The sequence below is a fragment of the Myotis lucifugus genome, unplaced genomic scaffold (genome assembly GCF_000147115.1).
Source record: "Myotis lucifugus unplaced genomic scaffold, Myoluc2.0 scaffold_144, whole genome shotgun sequence".
In the NCBI taxonomy this organism is placed as follows: domain Eukaryota; kingdom Metazoa; phylum Chordata; class Mammalia; order Chiroptera; family Vespertilionidae; genus Myotis; species Myotis lucifugus.
This window is the reverse complement of record NW_005871192.1, coordinates 3,096,570-3,117,751: the sequence shown is the minus strand read 5'-3', so window position 1 is coordinate 3,117,751 and position 21,182 is coordinate 3,096,570. Positions and strand designations below refer to the sequence as shown.

The 21,182-nt window shown below is 36.3% G+C and overlaps 1 protein-coding gene across 1 annotated transcript in view; it reads left to right on the top strand.

Moving 5' to 3' along the window:
* CCDC171 (coiled-coil domain containing 171) overlaps positions 1–21,182 on the top strand; it is a 235,555-nt gene that overhangs the window by 11,825 nt on the left and 202,548 nt on the right. The window contains 2 exon segments of the mRNA XM_023758907.1: positions 7,000–7,174; positions 13,634–13,824. Coding sequence (XP_023614675.1) covers positions 7,000–7,174; positions 13,634–13,824 — 366 coding nt within the window.

Below are 21,182 nucleotides of genomic sequence, written 5' to 3'. Positions count from 1 at the left end.
TATGTTCTGTAGGTTCCTGCTAGTAAAAGATTATCAAGATTTTGCAGTTCTTTTGCTGTATAAGCTATTTTCTTCTGGACCTGACTTTGCATTTCTCCCCTTGCAGCAAAGAGAGTTTGAATCTGTCTATAGTGACAAAAGGTAGTGGAGGTTGGTCTTGCAAGTCCTCTTGTAAGACAGCTGCTTCAGGTGTGGTCATTACTAAATCTTCAAGCAAGGGAAGGCTAGTTACCTCAGACAGGGAGGAGAGAGGCGGCTTTTGTTGGCAAGGGATGTTCAGGGGGGCGTTTGGGATTTTACATTTTTTAGGTGTATCTAATTCCGAAAGCCCTCACCCATCTCCTTCCTTCTTACCTAATGCCCAATTGATACTTAGCATCTTTAAAAAAAATTTTTTATTTATTTTTTACAGAGAGGAAGGGAGAGGGATAGACAGAAACATCGATGAGAGAGAAACATCGATCAGCTGCCTCCTGCATGCCCCCTACTGGGGATGTGCCCACAGCCAAGGTACATGCCCTTGACCAGAATCGAACCTGGGACCCTTGAGTCCGCAGGCCAACGCTCTATCCACTGAGCCAAACCGGTTAGGGCTACTTTTTCTCTTTTTAGATCTTATTCATTCTTAAAGCTCACCTTAGGCAGCCTATGTAGTGGAAAGAATATTGACTTTCACAGGTTTGGACTCACTCTTGGCTCTACCTTGGGTGAGTTGTACATCACTGGTTTCTTATTCTGAAATGCTGGTCCCAAAAGGTTGTTGTAGTAATTAAGCAGATTTATAAAGTGCCTGTGCACTGTAATAGTAGCTATAATTTATTGACACTTAAGTATAAACAGGTGTTTTTCTTCCCTTTTTACTAAATTCTGTTACTAAATTCTTTTACTAAATGCTGTTCTGTCAGGAAACCTTTTAAAGCCTCCCTAGGTGACACTGATCACTCCTTTCTTTGCTTTTCCAATGCTGCTGTTACAGATATTTTAGAGTTAAAACATTTATTTCATGCTTACCTGCTCTTCCTTAGTCTGTAAGCTTCCTGAGAGCTGAAAGCAGTGACCAGGCTTTGTATTCTGTCTCTCAGTCTCTCAGTCTCTCACGTGGCTTAGGCCCTCAGCAGCTGTGTGTTGAATAAATGTTTGAAAAATGATTTTTTTCTGGGTCTCTAAGGAACAGTGAGAGGTTTCTGATTGAAATAACAAGAAATGCATATATGATTGTTTTATTTGTATTTTTAGTGGCAAATGAAGTAATTTTAAAATGAGGTAATTGAAGTAATTGCTTTTATTTACTTATTACATAGTGAATATAAAGTGGCATTTGTTAAATTTATGCCAATTGTTTATAATATCTAAAACTTATATTTTAAAATCAAATGTACATTAGTGTCATGATAATCATATCATTTATTTATATTAAATAGATTCTTTTATGTATTTTTGCAGTTATCATCAGATTTCTCTTAGCAGAACACACTATTTATTGTCTTTATTTAATCAAAATGTTTTGAAGCGTGTTCACATTAAAGAGATGGGAAATTATTTCAGGGAAGAAAGAATTTTCTCAAAATAGGCGATTAGAATTGGTTCAATGCCAGTTTCATATTACTATTTATACTTATTGTTTCAATTATTTGTTTAGGTGATTTTACTCATATTACTAGTATATAGTAATTTTTTTGCTATATATTCTCCAAATATGCCTTTCATAAAGCAAGGAAGAGATGAATAAAACTATCTTGCCATCCAAAATAGGGACTATATATATAGGGTGTCCCAAAAAATGTATACACACACTTTGAATGATTATAAAGGCAGTGTTTATAACAGTACATTTCATTTTCAAAGTTGAGCTATCAGCTGTTAAGTGTGTATACATTTTTTTGCAGACACCCTGTATTTGCCTTATCAGATACTCCTAGTGCTAATACACATTATGGTAGATGATTGGCACAAAATGTCTTTATTTTAATTTAATTATTTTTTTAAATTTAATTTACTGGGGTGACATTGGTTAAGAAAATCATACATGTTTCAAGCATACAACTCAATAACACATCATCTGCATACTGCATCATGTGCTCACCACCCAAAGTCAAGTCTCTCTCTGTCACCATCCCCCCTTTACTCTCTTCCACCTCCCCGCAACCCCTTTCCCTCTGACAAACACCACACTGTTGTCTGTGCTATGTGCTATTTATTTATTTGTTTACTTAATCCCTTCATTTTTTTCACCCAATTTCCTAATGCTCCTCTCCTCTGACAGCTGTCTGTTCTATATATCTATGATTCTGTTTCTATTATTTTGTTAGATTAGCACAAAATATCTTTAAAATCTAAATGTTCATTGGTGGATGAATGGATAAAGAAAATATGGTATATACATACAATGGAATATTATTCAGTTATTTAAAAAGAATGAAATCTTGCCATTGCAATAACGTGGATGGACCTTGAAGACATTATGCTAAGTGAAATATGTCAGTTAGTAATAGACAGATATGTGTGGAATCTAAAAAAACAAATCATCCAAACAATCGAAGGTCACAGAAATATAGGCGGATGTGGAGGTTGGGTGAAATGGTGAAGGGTATCAAAAGATACAAACTTCTAGATATAAATAAGTCATGGGGATGTAATTTACAGTTAATACTATATTGCAAATTTGAAAGTTGCTCAGAGAGTAGATCTTAAAAATTGGGACAGATGGGAGAGGATAAAGAAGAGCAATATCACTTTCTTTAGCTAAGAGATACTGGAAACCTAAGACCAAGCAGTAGGCTTTTTAAGACGTTAGGAACTGAAGATATTGTTTGACTGATTCAGCCAGTCCTAAGAGCTTAGGTTCTTAAGCTAAGGTCCTCGGAAACAGAGAAATCAAGGAATCCGTGTACTTGGATGGGGAAAAATAACATTTTAATTTTTATTAATCTCTAACTCATATTAAACATTTCCTCAGTTATGAAGGATTTGATGCAGCCAGTCCTCCTTTTAACAAGCCATAATAGTATTAGTAGTAGTTTTGAATTTATCATAAAGAGAAATCATAGATACCACAATTCAGTTATTGCAAATATATTGAAATATTGTTTATACTTGTCACTACTTTGAAATTACAGTGGTTATTAGACCTAAGAGTAGAGCTTGTTATTTAATGTTACTAAAGATGTATATAGATTACAGTATCACAAATATGTTTTTATGTCTTGTTTTTATACTAGTATTTTGATTTTTATTACCCCCACATGTTTTTTTATGCATTTAATTACTTATCCTTGAGAAGGCTTTGCCAGATTGCCAAAAATGGTCATGGGACAAAAATTGTGAAAAATCTTTCTTTTAGAGGCTGAGACATATTGTAGAAGGCATAAAAGAACCAGAGAGAAGGTTCTAGAATAGTGGTTGAGCATACGGACTTAAAAGAATGCAGATATATTTTTTAAAAGGAGGGACATATTTTGTTGCTGTTGTATGTTTTAGTGCATGTGTTGAACCTTAAGTGAAAAAACAACCTCAAGGGCCGAGGACATGTTTATCAGCTATGTGGGTAGTTCTGGAAATCAAATAAGATCCAATCAGCTAAAACGAAGGGCATTAATAGAGGAAATTGATTGTACTGGTGATGGAAGACCTAAGAATCCAAACAGGGAATGAGGAGCCACCCAGAGATTACTAACGGCAGGAAGCCACCAACACCTCTAGGACAGAGGGCCAGTGGGAGCAGATAATGTTACCAGAGTCCAGAAGTTGGGGCTGTCTTATGGGAGGTAGAGCCATGGTAGGGGTTGTTCAGTCAGTGTTGGAATGTGGAGAGAAAGTATGGGGAGCTGGAACCTCAAAAGAGATGCAGCTACTGACAGCCATTTGGCCTGGGAGCATGAGAATTACAGTTCCTATGATGAAATAGAATAGAGCAAAAGAAGGGGTTGTAATGGATCTGAGATCAAATGCACAAATGATTGGCAGTCTACACCTTATGCTCTTCAGCATTCATTATCTAGTGGCTAATTGCTACCACTTGGCCTTTGCCATTCTGGAAGTCCATCATTGCAATTGAAATTGGGGTGTTCATCTCAATGGTGGCATATCCCACGTTATCTCCACCATCCATTATTATCTTTGGCACATACAGGTTAGCCACCAGAGCTTTCTAATGATGCTTGTGCTGCCTCCTCCAGTGCAGTTTATAGCATTTTAATTAGGAAACAATGCCTTTGGGTCCTCCAAGAGGATGTAATAGGGGGAAGGGGAAGTTTTGGTTTGCTCGTAATAAAACTACTCCCATCTCCTAAGTCTCCATATGACATCAGGAAAGTACTGGCATTTTGACCTCATTAAATGATTGTAGGCCGTGGTTAAAATCAATTTACAGTCATCTGTCCAAGCAAACTGTTAGAGCAGCTAGTTAAATCCAAATCAATCCTATATATGTTCTGCAGGTTCCTGCTAGTAAAAGATTATCAAGATTTTGCAGTTCTTTTGCTGTATAAGCTATTTTCTTCTGGACCCGACTTTGCATTTCTCCTCTTGCAGCAAAGAGAGTTTTGAATCTGTCTATAGTGACAAAAGGTGGTGGAGGTTGGTCTTGCAAATCCTCTTGCAAGACAGCTGCTTCAGGTGTGGTCATTACTAAATCTTCAAGCAAGGGAAGGCTAGTTACCTCAGACAGGGAGGAGAGAGATGGCTTTTGTTGGCAAGGGGTGTTCAGGGGGGCATTTGGGATTTTACATTTTTTAGGTGTATCTAATTCCAAAAGCCCTCACCCATCTCCTTCCTTCTTACCTAATGCCCAATTGATACTTAGCATCTTTAAAAAAATTTTTTTTTTTTTTTTTACTGATTCAGAGAGGAAGGGAGATGGGAGAGAAACATTAATGATGAGAGAGAATCACTGATCAGCTGCCTCCCTACATGAGGGATCAAGCCCACAACCCGGGCATGCTCTCTGGGAATCGAACCATGACCTGATGGCGAACCTTTTGAGCTCGGCGTGTCAGCATTTTGAAAAACCCTAACTTAACTCTGGTGCCGTGTCACATATAGAAATTTTTTGATATTTGCAACCATAGTAAAACAAAGACTTATATTTTTGATATTTATTTTATATATTTAAATGCCATTTAACAAAGAAAAATCAACCAAAAAAATGAGTTCGCGTGTCATAGGTTCGCCATCACTGTCCTAGATCATAGGTGGACGCTCAACCACTGAGCCACGCCGGCCGGGTGATACTTAGCATCTTAACATTAGAAACTTGGGGAGGCTCTTTATTCAACTTGTAATTCTGCATTTCGCATAGTTAGATTTTTTTGGTCTAGTCCTTAGCCTCGTCTGTCCTGGGGTTATGAGAAATAAGAGATTCTTTTACACTTGAAATAGAAATTCTCTGGTTTTCTGACCACCTTGAGCTGAGATTATTATTTTGTTTTTTTAAGTTCTCTGATACAGCCTTTTTACCTCACAGGTCTTGTAGTAAATTATACTGCCATAATGGTCAAATGCAGTTGCTACTTCATTTCCCACAGGCTTGTCTTCAACTTTATTCTAGATAACTGTACATGATAATTTAAAAAATTGTGATCCCACTATATCTCATGGATCCCTAATATCCCATTTCTAGGTAGAGTTCTTCATTATATTTAGGCTCATATAGGCTCACCAGCCAATATCAGAAACCCATCTAGAGACCATTTCTGATACCAAGAGCTATGTTACTTGGTGTCCAGTCAAGAAAATGGACATTACTTTAGGTCTGTCAACAAAGGACGTTAGTAAAGGCAATCGATCACACAGGTACTAGAATTGCTACAAGACAAACAGTATATTATCAACTCAGAGGGTAGCAACATGTGAAGCTTCTTCCACTCCTGAGTAATCTTGACTTTGTAATTAAGGTTGTTGTATGATTTTTTCTTTTACTATTGAAAAATATTTGTAAATTCTTATGTTATATGTATAGTGTTATGAAGTTATTGCTATTCTAAAAATTTGAATGGGAAATTATTTTATTTTTTATATGTGGAAAAAATGTAACTGTTGCTACACTCTACATTTTAATAGCAACTTAAGTGATTTCTGATGTTGTCCTGCAGAGATTTTTGTGTCTCTTATTTAATAGTAGCTCAAAGCTTTCCTAAATGATACTTTTCTAGCATTCTTTCTGAACTACCATTTTTTCTTTCCCACCAGCAACAAATCATTTTGCTTTTCTTTGTAATATCATAGCATTTTTACCTATTTATAAAAGTTATGCCATATGCCTTTCTATAGTATTGAAATCCTGGTTTTTATATCTTTCACTGTACTTAGCACATAGCAAGTGTTTAATATTATTTAATGAGTCATTGATTTGACAATAGAATTTATAGTGGGAAAGGACTTTGCAAATCACCCAGTTTTAATTTTCAGACCTATGTTCTGTCACATTAATTCATAGAAGGATATTAGGTAAATTAAATCTAGTCATTAGATATCTAGCTTTTAGATATTAGATAAATTAGATATTAGCTTATTCAGACCCCTGCAAAGTTGGCATTTTTATTACTTTAGGCTCTATCAGTAAAGTCATAATCAAGAGAAATAATATAGACAATATTTACCAAACTATATTTTGATGCAGTTTGCTTCTTGACTTCATTTAGAGACTAGGAGAGGAGGAGGGAATGAATTTTTAAGTGCTTACTATGTGTCATGCATTTTTTTCCACTTCTTAGATATAACTATTATCTGAGTAAAACTTGTGATTTTCCTTTATTTTTATAAGAATTTAATATAAGAATTAAAATGTTTTCCTCTGGTGGATTCCCTAAAATAAGAAAATTACTAGTGTCATTTGGTTAGGCTAGTGTTTCTTTTCCAGTCTTTCAGAAAGTATAAATTCTTATCTTATAAATATTATAGAAACAAGTTTTTTTTAAGAAATGTAAGTGTTTGGGTTAATGATCTAATAATCTTGGAAACATATTGTAATATTGGTTCATGATATCAGAAATTCGCTTTTAGCTGGCAAGCTATGAGGGCCAGATTGCCAGGCTACGCTCTGAGGTTGAAAAAGGAGAAGCATTGCGACAAAGTTTGGAATATGACTTGGCTGTTGCTAGAAAGGAAGCTGGTCTTGGAAGACGGGCTGCTGAAGAAAGGTTAGCTGAGGCACATAAGATCCAAGAAAAACTCTGTGGTAAGACCATTTCCATTTCTTCCCATGTTGAGAATTGTGACCTCATTGAATATCATTGCTTGGTGTTTATGCATTCCATGTAGGGTCAGAGGTAAGATTCATTGACTGTCCTCTGACTTTGGTGGGTGTGTATAAAGTTTTCTGGCAGTTATGTGAACATTTATCTACTTTACATTAATTTTTTTATGTTGTGTATGTGTGGAAAAAGGGGTTCAACATTCTGTTAACCACTTAAAAATTTATTTTTTAAAAATATATTTTTATTGATTTCAGAGAGGAAGAGAGAGGGAGAGAGAGATAGAAACATCAATGATAAGAGAGAATCATTGATCGGCTGCCTTGTGCACGCCCCCCACCGGCACTGAGCCCAAAACATGGGCATGTGCCCTGATCGGAAATCAAACCATGACCTCCTGGTTCATAGGTTCACATTTAACTGAGCCACTTTAGGGCACTTTTCATTTTTTTAATCCTCACCCAAGGATATGTTTATTGATTTTAGAGAGAGAAAGAGAGAAAAACCAATCATTTGCCTCTTGTACACATCCTGACCAGGGATAGAACCTAGGTATGGGCCCTGACTGGGAATCAAACCTGCAACCTCTTTGGTGTATGGGATGATGCTCCAACCAACTGAGCCACTCAGCCGGGGCCACATAGAGATTAAAAGAAATGTATTGTAGGCCTTCTACCACATACTGTCTTGAATTAGAATCTCTAGCTTGAGAGAATCTGTAGGTACAAGAAGCCCTGCAGGTGATTTTATGGATTAGCGAAGTTTAGGAACCACTGGGTTAGGTGTGGTGCCTAGAAAAGAAAAAGGCAGCTGATTTAACTCTGAAAAGTTCTCTGTTAATATAACATATGCCCATCTTTTAAAATCTTTTTACTTAAGTATATCTTAAAGAAATGTGCTTAGATTTAAGTGTAAACTGATCACAAGAACCCAGATCATGAAATATAAAATTACCAGAGTCCTTCCACATGGATAACTGCTATCCTGATTTTTAATAGCAAGGATTAATTTTGCCCTTTTTTGGTACTTTATGTGAATGGACTCACCTAGTACTCTTTTGCATCTGACTTCTTTCCTTCAACATTGTTAGACTTGTGAGTTCATCCATAATGCTTTATGAACTTCATATTGATATTTAGTATTATACTGTGTGGATATTTCCCACTTATTATCCATTCACTATTGATGGACATTTGGGTTATGTCTGGTTTTGGTTATTAAGAAAAATGTTGTTGCTCTGGTGGTGTGGCTTAGTTGGTTGGGTGTTGTCCTGTGGACGGGAAGGTTCAATTCTCTGTCAAGGCACATGCCCTGGTTGCCGGCTCTGTCCCGGATAGGGGGTGTGCAGGAGGCAGTGATCGGTGTTCCCCTCTCACATTGATGTTCTCTCTCTCCCTCTCCCTTTTCTCTCTAAAAATAAATAAAAATATTAAAAAAATAATGTTGCTATGAATATTTTTGTACACAGCAGGTGTTAACTAAGAGAACACTGAAGGTGAATTCAGAAGATTTATGTTTGAGTCTGGTTCTACCACTCATTTACTGGTGTTTGAACCTAGGTTGTTTTAAGGATGAAATAAGAAAATGAAAGTGCTTTGTTTACTGCATGGGGCTAAACAAATGTTAAGTTATAAATATTACAAAAGCTAGGTACTCTAGTCTTGGCCAGCTGTCTTGGGTTATTGTCATTGCTCAGAAGTGTTTTTGATGACTTCTGGCATTTAATAACTATACCACTTAGGAATAAAAGGATTGCAAGGAACTAGATATACAAGTTAATGGCTTTAATAATGAGGATATTGAAGTCCAGAGAAGTTACTTGCCTAAAGTAAAATAATTTCAATAGACATGTTACAGAGGAACTGGAGAAATGGTCACAAATCACATGAAAAATGCTTAACCTTACTTTTCATTAGGCAAATGCAAATTAAAAACCACTGTGACTATAACTACATGTCCCATCCAATGGCTCTAATTGAAAAAACTGTCAATACCAAATGCTAATCAGGATATAGAGCACTGGAATTTTTATAGTTAGTGGAAGAGTAAAATGGTACAACTACTTTGGAAAAAACTGGCAGTTTCTTTTAAAATAATCATATCATTATCCTTTGACTCAGCAGTTTTACTCTTTGATAGTTCTCCCTGAGAAACATTTGACTTGTACACCAGTTTTCATAGTAGCTCTTTTATGACAGCCACAAATTGGAAAAAACCAAAAAAAACCCTGTAAATGTCTATTGACAAAAGAATGAAGAAATAAGTTGTTATATTCATACAATGAAATACTACTCAACAATAAAAATGAACCAGTTACTGATACATGCAATCACATGAGTGACTTTTAAAACCATTATGCTGAATGAAGTTTATACACAAGAGGACATCCTGCGTGACTACATTTATATGAAGTTCTGGGACAGAGAAAACTAATTGTTGGTGAAAAAGAAATCAGAACAGTGGTTGCCCCTGGGATGGGTTAGCAGTAGGGATTGGCTGGGAAAAGGTATGAGGAAACTTTCTGGGTTAAAGAAAATGTTCTATATTTTGAAAGGGGTCTGGGTTCCATGAGTCTAGGCATTTATCAAATCTCTTTGAATGGTACACTTAAGAGTTGAGCATTTCACTATATGTAAATATGACCTTAAAAAAAGTGAAACTATATTGAATTCTGGTTAACAATATGAATGCTGAATTATTTTGGAGTGCAATATATTTGCAACTTGCTCTGCAATGCATAAAAAAGTATTATGGTTTGATGGATGGTAAGTGAATGGATGTATAGATGAATGTGTGATAAAACAAATATAGTAAAATATTAGCAGTCATAGAGTCTAGGTGGTTTTATGGGTGTTCACTGTAATACTTTCAAGTTTATGTATTTTTGAAGAATTTTATGATAAAATGTTGAGGTTAGAGAAAAACAAACTAATGCTAAAAAAGATAATCCCATAATGATTGAGACATGACAAGAAAGAAAGTTTTGGAAGCTGGAAAGCAAATGGATGAGGGATAACTGATTTAGCAGACTGAGATGTTAGAATCCTAAACCACGAGTGGGGAAAGCTGGCAGACAACTTGTTTGAGAGTCAAAAGTCTTATGAACTGCCCAGCTGGTGTGGTTCAGTGGTTGAACGTTGGCCTATGAACCAGGAGGTCACGGTTTAATTCCCGGACAGGGCACATGCCCGGATTGTGGACTCAATCCTCAGTGGGGGACTTGCAGGAGGCAGCCGATGAGTGATTCTCATCATTGATGTTTCTGTCTCTCTCTCCTTCTCCCTTCCTCTCTGAAATCAATAAAAATGCATTAAAAAAAAGTCTTATGAACTGGAAACACCAGATACCTTTGGGATTAGGAATTGTGTTGGGGTCCAGCCCCAGCAGGTCCAGGGGTTCCCAAAGGTGTGGACGGAGTCGGCGAAGAAGGAATAACACGGAGACAGCGTTCAGTTGATCAGCATAGCAAGGTTCTCTAGCCAGGTTCTCCAGCCAGGTTCTTCAGCCAGGTTCTCCAGCCAGGTTTGGTCTTTATTGTCCTGTTACATCTGTATTTATAACAGTTGATTTTAATCCTATTCATTCTATTCCAAAGGTTAGGGTGTTTGTTAATCTAGTTCTGTTGAGTTTAATCCTGTCTAGGTTAATCTCTGTGTTCCATTATAAGGGCTATTCCAAGGTTACTGCTCTACTGATAAGCTACAAGGAAGTGACTGAAGGAGATTATCCTACCCAGTAAAGGTTATGTCCTCCCAGCCTCGCTGCTTGCCTTCCCTGGGACTGCCCTGTGTCGGTGGGTCTCCAGGGGTATAGGCTTTGGTGCTTTCCCTGGTGGGCAGACCCCTGGGGATGTGGGCCCAACAAGTCCCAAATTTATTGCCAACAGTCTTAGTCCAAGTTCTTCATAAGTAGTACATGGTATTTCTGTAACACTAGAGGGTTTCACTGATTTATTCTCTTCCTTAGTCCTGTTAATCCCTAACTCCAGGGAAAAAATCCACACCTGGGGAAACAACCTTTCTTGGGGAGGTGGTCTTGTTTAAAACACATAGCGCTAAGAGGGGGAGCAAACATATTAAGAACAGTATGCCATATACGCCAGGTCCCTTGAAACATGCTGTACAGATGTTTCTTCCCTGCAGTGACTGTGTCAAGCAGCAAGGGTGGACCGGCTTCCAGCAGAATTAGAAGTAGCCGTTTGTTCTTAAGTCCCCTTCCCACCAGCATGCTACTCTGGATTGTTCCCACTCGGGAGGCTTAATCTCTGGAAATGATCAAATAGAGGGTCTGAAGACTGGGGAAAACAGGAAGATATCATATTCAATGCTGAATATTGAGGAACTATTTCTCCCAGCTTCCTTTTTCTATTGGCTTCACCAGATTTCTGCATTCCATGTGGGAGCTTGGAAGACTATTCTATGGGTCAGCTGACCAAGCCAAGTAGAAAAAAACTAATGATACTGATCTATGGCTCAGCCAGATTCTCCTCCAGTGAAGATCACAGGTGTCAAGCTCCACACTGTGTCACCCTGTAGCTACTCCTAATTGAGAGCAAACAACCAAGAATTACCAGATACTTAGGGAAAGCCTCTATAATGGAGAGAAAAAATTAACTTGAAAGAATCAGAAAGTCTTCAGGGAGAAGATTTAACAAACAAGTAGCATTAATATCCTTAGAGCTGAAAGAGATTATGTGCCACCTGTGAGGCAAGAACCAGATCCCATAAAAAAGAAAGCTCTTAGAAATTACAAATTTCAAATAAGAAATTATAAATGTCAATAGAAACATTGGAAGATGAAGATGGAAGAAAACTTGCAGAAAGCCCTGGCATTGTGACTTAGTTGCTTATGCATCGTCCATGCATTGAAAGGTCGCTGTTTCAGGGCACATGCCCAGATTTCGGGTTCAATCTTCAGCTGAGGTGTGTGTGGGAGGCAACCAATTGATGTTTCTCTCTCACATTGGTACTTCTCTCTCTCTCCCGCTCCCTTCTCTCCCTAAAATCAATAAAAACACATTTTAAAAAATCTCCCAGAAATTAGTGTAAAAAGACAGATGTAGAAAAATAGTAGAGAAAAGAAAATTTGAGGGCCAATCTGAATAATAGGGAATATTGAAAGAAAGAGATGAGAGAAAACAGAGAGGGAACAATTACCAATGAAATTAATTAAGAACACATCTCAGAACTAAAGGTTGTGTCTGAGTTTCCAGATTGAAAGGGACCATTAAATATTCACTACACTGGAAAGAAATAGACACACTATAAAGTTTTCAAAAAAGAGACAAAGATCCCAAAACATTCAAAGAGAAAAGGAATGAAAAGGAAAGAAAAATAGGCCACATGCAGAGGGACAGAAATAAAAATGGTCTCAAACTTCTTACCTGTAATATGGACAGCTAGACCATGGAATAATGTCTTGTAGTGAGAGAAACTGGATGGGAGGGAGACTTTTTGAACCTTTGGAATATATGATCCATTCAAAATACAAATGTAATTGAAAAACAATACTACGAACTGTGGCATTTTTTGTTTACCAAGTGTGTTTGTACATATTTCTCATTTGATCTTTACAAAAATCTTAACTAGGAGGCATTTTATTCTGAGAGTCAGAGTGGTTTAATCAGGTAGAAGGTGATGGAGTCAGACCTGGAAGCCTTTCATTATTTCTTTTCTAGATGCTGAAACCCTAGTGGAGCGGTATTGGTTATTGTGAAGGTAATATTAGGATGAGAGGGGATTGAGCCTAATTTTGGGGGAGTAAATACTATAGTTCTAAGGGTTGTAGCAGTGGTTTCCAATCTCAGTCTTGTGACAGTCTCATGTGTAAGATGTTACAACTAATTAGCTGCCAGTAGTCAAATGTCAAAATTTGTAATCTGTCCAGTCATTTAAAAAGAGTAGCTCTAGTCCGGCCTGTGTTGCTCAATGGTTGAGCGTCAACCTCTGAACCAGGTTTGATTCCCAGTCAGGGCACGTGCTCAGGTTTTGGGCTTGATCCCCAGCAGGGGGCAGTTAATCAATGATTCTTATAATTGATGTTTCTCTTCCTCTCTCTGAAATCAATAAAAACATAAAAAAAAGAGTAGCCCTATCTGTCACAGTGTTTTTTTAAAAAACATTTTATTTATTTTCTTGAATAGGAGAAAAAGAGTGGCAGTTGGTGCTAGAGGAGCACTTAAACTTGAGCATGTCTCTGGGAATATGTCATCTCATTTAATGGCAAAACCACCTTTGTGTGGAGGGGAAGAAGAGATAGAAAAATGGTAGAATCCTGGTTCTGGGACAGTGAGCTTTTCAAGAGTTTACTGGTGTGCAGTGGTTTCCGGTTTTGTACTGAGATCATGCTGTAAATGAAGTTAGCTCCAAGGCCTAGGTTTTTGAACCCTAGGGATTTAATTTATAGTTGTAAATATACCTATTATTCTTTTATATTTTTAATAGCTCAGAATACAGAACTTCAAGAAAGGGCAAATGAGATTGAGAATGCATTTCAGATTTCCCAGCAGAAATGGAAAGAAGAATGCAGAAGATTTGAATGTGATTTGGAAGAAAGAGACAATATAATTCAAAATTGCAATCAAGAATATGATTTACTTTTCAAAGAAAAAAGCAAACTAGAGAAAATTCTGCAGGTAAAATATTTTTATAAAGGAATTTCGCTATATATAATATTCATTGAGATGTGTTATACATTATTTGATGTTGTCCTTGAAAGGAAGGTAATACCAGAAGGCTAGGAAAGCTGATTTCCTTCTTCCCTCCCTCCCCCTCTCTCTTTCTTCTTTCCCTTTAGGGTCATTTTTGCAGGTCTCTTTTGTAATATGCTTTAGAATACATTAATATGTATACTCTTTCTTTTGTGAAAAACAGTTTGAAGTCTGTGATCAAAATTTAAACAATAAGCACATACAGGCATTTTATAAGAATATAAGGACTTTTAGCCCTTTTGGCTCAATAGCATGAAAATTTTAAATATAGAAATGTGGGTTCTAGATTTGGTCTGAATATACAATAAATATAGAAAAGTATTTATGTGTCTGATATATGCTTTATTATCTATACAGAGCTCATTCTATATGGATATGATGTATAAACAATTCGATGACCTTTTACTAAAATTATTGTGAGGTATTTTTTCTCTCCCTTTCTCCCCCGCTTTTTCTTCCTTTGTACTCTCCAAAGTAAAAGTATGGTTTAAGGTTGAGGTTGCCCGCCACTTAGAAGTAGATTTGAATTATCTATATTTGCCATATTTTTGAAGTACCAGTTTAAATTAAAAAAATAAATACAAATGAACATAATAAAAGTGCTCTACATTTACCACTGGTGTAGATGGCTTTTCAGAATCCTGGCAATAAATGTTCACTAGAGGTAATTTTACAAAAGCACTTACTAAATAGAAAAGTTTTGACACAAGCATTCCCAGACATTGTCAGTAGATCTGTTGTTTTCTTTTTAGCAATAGTCATAGCTTGTGTCTTGTTTGTTACTAGAATGGTGCCTGGCATCTATAAGGGCTTCATTACTATTCTAAAAGGGAAAGTTTAGGTGGTGACTGGTGCTACAAGTCCCTGAGTGGCCCTATATAACCTTCCCCACGTAAAATGTCTTGGAACTATGGGGAAAGAAGGTAACGGGTGACAGCATTCCTTATAGTCAGTCATTCTGCACCTCAAGTTACTTGAGCTTTTTTTTTAATTTAATTTAATATATTCTTAATGGTTTCAGAGAGGATGGGAGAGGGAGAGAGGGATAGAAACATCAGTGATGAGAAAGAATCATTGATTGGCTGCCTCCTGCACACCCTTTGTTGGGGATCGAGCCCACAGCCCAGGCATATGCCCTTGACCGGAATCGAACCTGCGATCCTTCAGTCCGCAGGCGGACACTCTATTCACTGAGCCAAACCAGCTAGGGAAGTTACTTGATCTTGATGTGATCTTGATCAGCTGCTTGGTAGGAGAACTCTGCTTTGATTTTAGGCCATTGGCTTTGAATTGATCTGCACAGAGACCCTTGGGAAATTAGGGATTGAGTAGGAGTCACTATTTAGCCCTCGGGGGAAAAAGCCTCCAGGTTCTTGTGATAGCTTTCCATTAGTGAAAGTTATGAGTAATCTTTAGTACGCAGCGCTATGCTGTTGTTAGGTGGACACAGGAGGCTTTCCTTCTCTCTCAGAAACCACAGAATCGTTCTCTTTGTGTGAATGGGGACCGAGTTTTGAACCTTGTAGGTTATATTTGGCTTCTCAAGAAACCTGCAAGATTTTGAACTAACTTAGATCTAGCAAATATAGTACGACTAGGAAAACCCCAAAAGAAAAGCCAACAGTGTTTATCTGTAGAACTAGAAATTAATGACAGTCCAAACTTCTTAAAAAATATTTTTTGACTTCTCAAATTCTTTACACTCTAGAATTTCCTTATCCTGACTCCTTCCTAATCCCCTTTTGGAAATACAGTGTTTTCTGCCACATTTATATATACACTAGAGGCCCAGTGCACAAAATTCATGTACTGGGGGGGGGGGGGGGTGGGTTGTCCCTCAGCCCAGCCTGCACCCTCTCCAATCTGGGACATCCCTCTCACAATCCGGGACTGCTGGCAGCCAACCGCTCACCTGCCTGCCTGCCTGCTCACCCCCTAACTACTCCCCTGCCAGTCTGATCGACCCCTAACTGCTCCCCTGCTAGCCCGATTGCCCCCAACTGCCCTCCCCTGCAGGCCTGGTCGCCCCCAACTGCCCTCCCCTGCCAGCCATCTTTGACCACATGGGGGTGGCCATCTTGTGCAAGGGTGTGATGGTCAATTTGCATATTACCTCTTTATTATATAGGATTATTAGGGATAATCTAAACAGTTTGCTCATAGGTAATCAGGTATTTCCATATTATGTACTTTACACATAGATTTATGTGTTTTTGTCTCTTTATCATATAATACATTTTGTTAAAACCTCTGAAGTTAAAAATTTCAGAAAAATTGGTTTAAATATATGCCTATGTGTGTATATATAAGATGTTCCTTATATTAAATAGGTAAGCATAGCTTCTTATTCAGGTCTATATTCTGATGATCACAATATAACAGTTCTATTAACATAAATTGTAATGAGTTTTAACAAGATAGGTAAGGAGAGTTCTTTGTACATTAAAATTGGGGATGAAGAAAGAAAGCTAACTTTTACTGATCTGATAGTAAAGCAAGATTTTATTCATATAAAGGAAGCATTGGAGAAACATCAGCAGGAGAAGAATGAAATGGACTCTCATATCAGGGAGACAGCACTGGAGGAGTTTAGATTACAAGCAGAACAATGGGAAGCAGAGAGAAGAGAATTACAGTTTATAGTACAGGTATTTTTAAAATAACAACACAATTCCTTAAGTATATCTTTTTAATGCTGATGATATTAAAATTACATTAGTGCAATAATTGATTGGCTTGCTCAAAGGGAAAATAATTCCTAGTCTTTGATCTCTGGAAGATGTTTCATTTGTAATTACATGACAGTATGGGCAACTGTTACCTAGAGGGACATCTCAAAATCACATAATTTGTTTTTTTAATCCTCAGCTGAGGATATGTTTTTATTGATTTTAGAGAGAGAAGAAGGGAGATAGAAAAAAAATCAATGTGAGAAACATCAATAGGTTTCCTCTCGTACATGCCCCTACTGGGGATCGAACCTGCAACCTAGGTATGTGCCCTGACCCGACGGGGATTGAACCCACAAGTTTTTGTGTATGGGTTGATGCTCCAAGTTACTGAGTCACCAGGTCAGGGCTACATTTAGTATTTTATTTTTCCAATTTAACATAATTATGTGAGACTGTTAGCAGTCTTTAATAGCATAAAGAAATAGAATAATGTCTATCCACTATACAGTACACCTGAGACTAATACAAAATAATATTGATTGTAATTATAATTGAAAAATAAAATTAAAATGTTAATATTTAAAAAATAGAAGAAATAGAATGGATTTTGTATTTGAAATGATGTGTACAAATCTTACACAGTAGTGATTTTGAACTATTTTTAAGTGGTGTAGTGCAGATTCTTAATCATCTATTAACCTCTCCCCCCGCAACACAGAGATTCCCCTTCAAATAGTCCAGTTTGGAAATCACTGATTACATCTAACCCCCTTTAAAGATGAGCAGATGGAAATTTATGATTTACTCAGATCATAGACTCAGTGATTAATGTGGGAAAAGACTACAAGTCTGCATATTCTCACTCCAGTGTACTTTGCATTTGTTCAGAAGATTATATGTAAGTTATTTTGAAGGAGAGATAGGAGAAATTCAAACTGTGAATTCACTAACCAACTAATTTAAATTTTCAAATAAATTTCTATCATTCCTCTATTATTTTGTGATGACAAACACTATGGTATTAGTTACAGGTGTAAAACGCTGTGATTAGACATTTATATTACTTACAAAGTGATCACCCCAATAAGTCTAGTACCCATTTGACACCATACATAGTTATTACAATACTAGAGGCCCGATGCACAAAATTTGTGCAAGGGCCTTGGCCCGGCCCCTGCCCGCTGCAGCCACGGCTGGGGACCTCTGCTGCCTCTGCTGTGGCCCCCGCCCACTGAATCTATGAATCTGTTTTTGTTCTGCTTGTTTATCTTGTTTAAAAAACATATAAATGAAATCATATGGCATTTGCCTTCCTCTGACTGATTTCATTATGTAGATGTGATTTTTGGTGCACTTTTTTTGGTCAATCCTATAATACTCAGATGAAAAGTAGGTGGTTATACCAGACTTTATATTACTAAGTACTAAAATAATTTAAAATTCTTTAGAATTAGTCTTTAATTATTATGTATAGGAAAGAATAGAGGAACATAGTTTATAATTACTACTTCCATTTGTAAGGTAACTTATTTTATAACTGAAATGTTCAGAGCTTTGTCTTTCAATGTCTTATCCTTTTTATAGTAACAAAAGAAAACTGCTTTTATTTATTTATTTGTTTGTTTATATTTTTTGTTAATCCTCTGGTGAGGATTAGATGTGAGGATTGACCTCGTAAGCACAGTTGTGATTTAGGGATAGCTTGGAAGAAGTTACATGAAAAGGAAGTGTTTAAGAAGTTTGCCTTAAATGCTTTAGGGCAACAAGGGATATTTTTTTGCCATTTCCTGAGAAACTGTTCACTGGTGCCCTGTGTAAGCAAATGGCATAGAAAAATGGCACTGGTACTGCCTGTTTTTCCCCCAAACAGGAAATACCTTAATATTGAGTTTATAAAGTTACTATGTATTGTGCTCATGGTAAAAACATGCTCCTAGTTTAGGGAAATTTAAAAGCAGAAAGTGAAGGTTTTGCTCCTTCCCTCTTCAATCCCACTCCTCATCTAAGGATATATAAACATATATTATTGTATTTACACAGTGAAATTATATGCCTCAATAATATTTGATGTCCATCTTTTAATTTTCTTAAATTATTTTTGTTGTGTTTGCATGATATTCTGTCATGTGGAAGTTCCTAATATATTTAAGGAATTCCTTATTGATGGACATTTTATTTTCTTTAAATTTTTTTGCTCTAATTATAAATGATTCACTAACGTTCTTGTTTATATCTTTAAGCTGTTGTAGAAGTGATTCAGCTGTGTTTATGCCTAGAAGTATTGCTAAGTATTATCCAACGTTAGTCCCAGTTTATAGTTTACAGCAGCAAACACTTTTTTTGGTTAATCCTCACCCAAGGATATTTTCTCCATTGATTTTTAGAGAAAGTGGAAGGAGGGAGTGGGGGGAGAAGAGAAAAGAGAAATGAAACATCGATGTGAGAGATACACATAGATTGGTTGCCTCCTGCACACGGCTGCAGTGGGACTGGGGATTGAACCTGCAACCCAGGTACGTGCCCTTGACCAGGAATCGAACTTGTGACCTGTTGGTGCATGGACCAACACTCTAACCACCTTGCCGCACTGGCTAGAGCAGCAAACACTTTTTGATTGTAGAACTATGCTGGCTTTGGGGATTTAGAGAGGAGAAGCTTGTCTTGGCTCTTTCAGGAGATAACCATGTACTAGATTGTGAATGGGTGTATTGATATATTTCCTAAGCTAGGAAGAAGTACTTTCGTTCTGATACATTTCTAACTCTGCTTCTATAATTCTTCAGAACTGAAACCGTATTTTGGAGTCTGAGAGATATTGTTTATGTGAATACATATGAAAAATCATACTTTTGGGCTATGTTTCTGGAAGACGTAGAAAGAAAGCAAATTTATTTTCTAACAGCACAATGTGGTTTGCTGTAATGTTAAATGTCAGTTCTAACACAGGCCTCATTTAAAAATATTTTAAGTTCAACACCTCCCTCTAGTGGAAAGAAGAAAAACTCTCTTAACTTCCAGTGTTCTTAGTATGATTTTATTTGTTAAACACACACACACTTTTTCACTTAAGGATCCAAGTAGCTTTTGTTTGGATTAGAAAATAAATTCTTTGACAAAATGGGAAAAATTTTCTTGGAAGGAGGCAAATTAATTTTGTATGAGATGTTTTATGGTTCTTTTTAATTTTCTTATATGTTATAATGCACCCCAGACTTGGGTTGTATTGATAAAACCATAAAATTAAAACAAATATTTGAACATATATAAATAACCAATATCCAGTATAACCAATCAATTCCATTAATATACCTAATATGTACCTTCTAGATCATGTATTTGTCATATTTGCTTCAGAATTAAAAACAAACAATAAATTGTTAGATTATTGAAGACTATTCTGAATCATTTCACCCTCCCATCAAAACCCTACCCCCAAAAGATGAACATTATTTTGAAGTTGGTGTTCAGTTTTCTGTCTGTGTACATTGATAGTGTATCATATTATTTTATCATTTTCTTTGTTTACAGAATATCATACAATATGCATTTTTGTGCACCTTATCTTTTTCACTTGTTTTATTGATATTTATTCAAGTTTACAAAGTAACTCTGGCTCATTCAGTTTAACTTATGTATGGTATTTTATCCTATGCATATACCATATTTGATTTATCCATTACTTGATTGATTGAGACTTAAGTTCTTTCCAAGTTTTAATTATTACAGATAGTGCTTCTGTGAACATCAGGTACTTTTGTTTATGTGGGTATGTATTTAATGCATATGCAATTTAATGCATGCCAAGTTGTTCTCCCAAATGGTTATACCAAAGTGAGAAAAGACTGTATTTCCTCTTACAGTCTCTTGAACACTTGGTATTTTTCAGATTTAATTTTTTTGGCAGTAAGATGTATATGAAATTATATCTCATTCTTGTTTAATTTTCTATTTCCCTGACATTGAGCATGATATGTTTATTGGATATTTGTTTCTTTTGTGAACTGACATTTTATATTTTTTCTTTTGGATTGTTTTATATTTTTATTAATTTAGAGGAACTTTTTATATATTTGGTTACCAGTCCTTGGTTATTAATATCCCTATTGCAAACATCTTTTTTTTTCTTTGTGGAGACAATTTACATTGTATTTGATGTATAATTTGAAATTTTAAGGTACTTGAATTTATCAGTCTTCATTCATAGTGCTTGTAATGTCTTATGTAACCTAAAATTATAAAGAGAATATATATTTTTTCTCTGTATAGCATGAGATAGGATCTAATTTTATTCTTTGCCAAGTGCATAGCCAAATGTCCCTGTGCCAGTTATTCAGCTCTCTATTCTGTTACTACTGAATGATTTACAATGTTGTCTGTTTCACATACCAAGTTCCTTTATATCTAAGGCTTGGTTCCTGGGTGTTCTGTTCTGTTCCACTTTTATATCTATTTATGAATAAATTATAAATTTATTATTTTCATAGATTTACAGTAAGTCTTGATCTCTAGTAGGTTAAGTTCTCCTCTCCTTATTCTTAGTATTTTTGGGGGGGCAAGAGGAGAATTATTCTTAGCCTTTACTGTTCCATGTGAGTTTGAGGATTGGCTTCC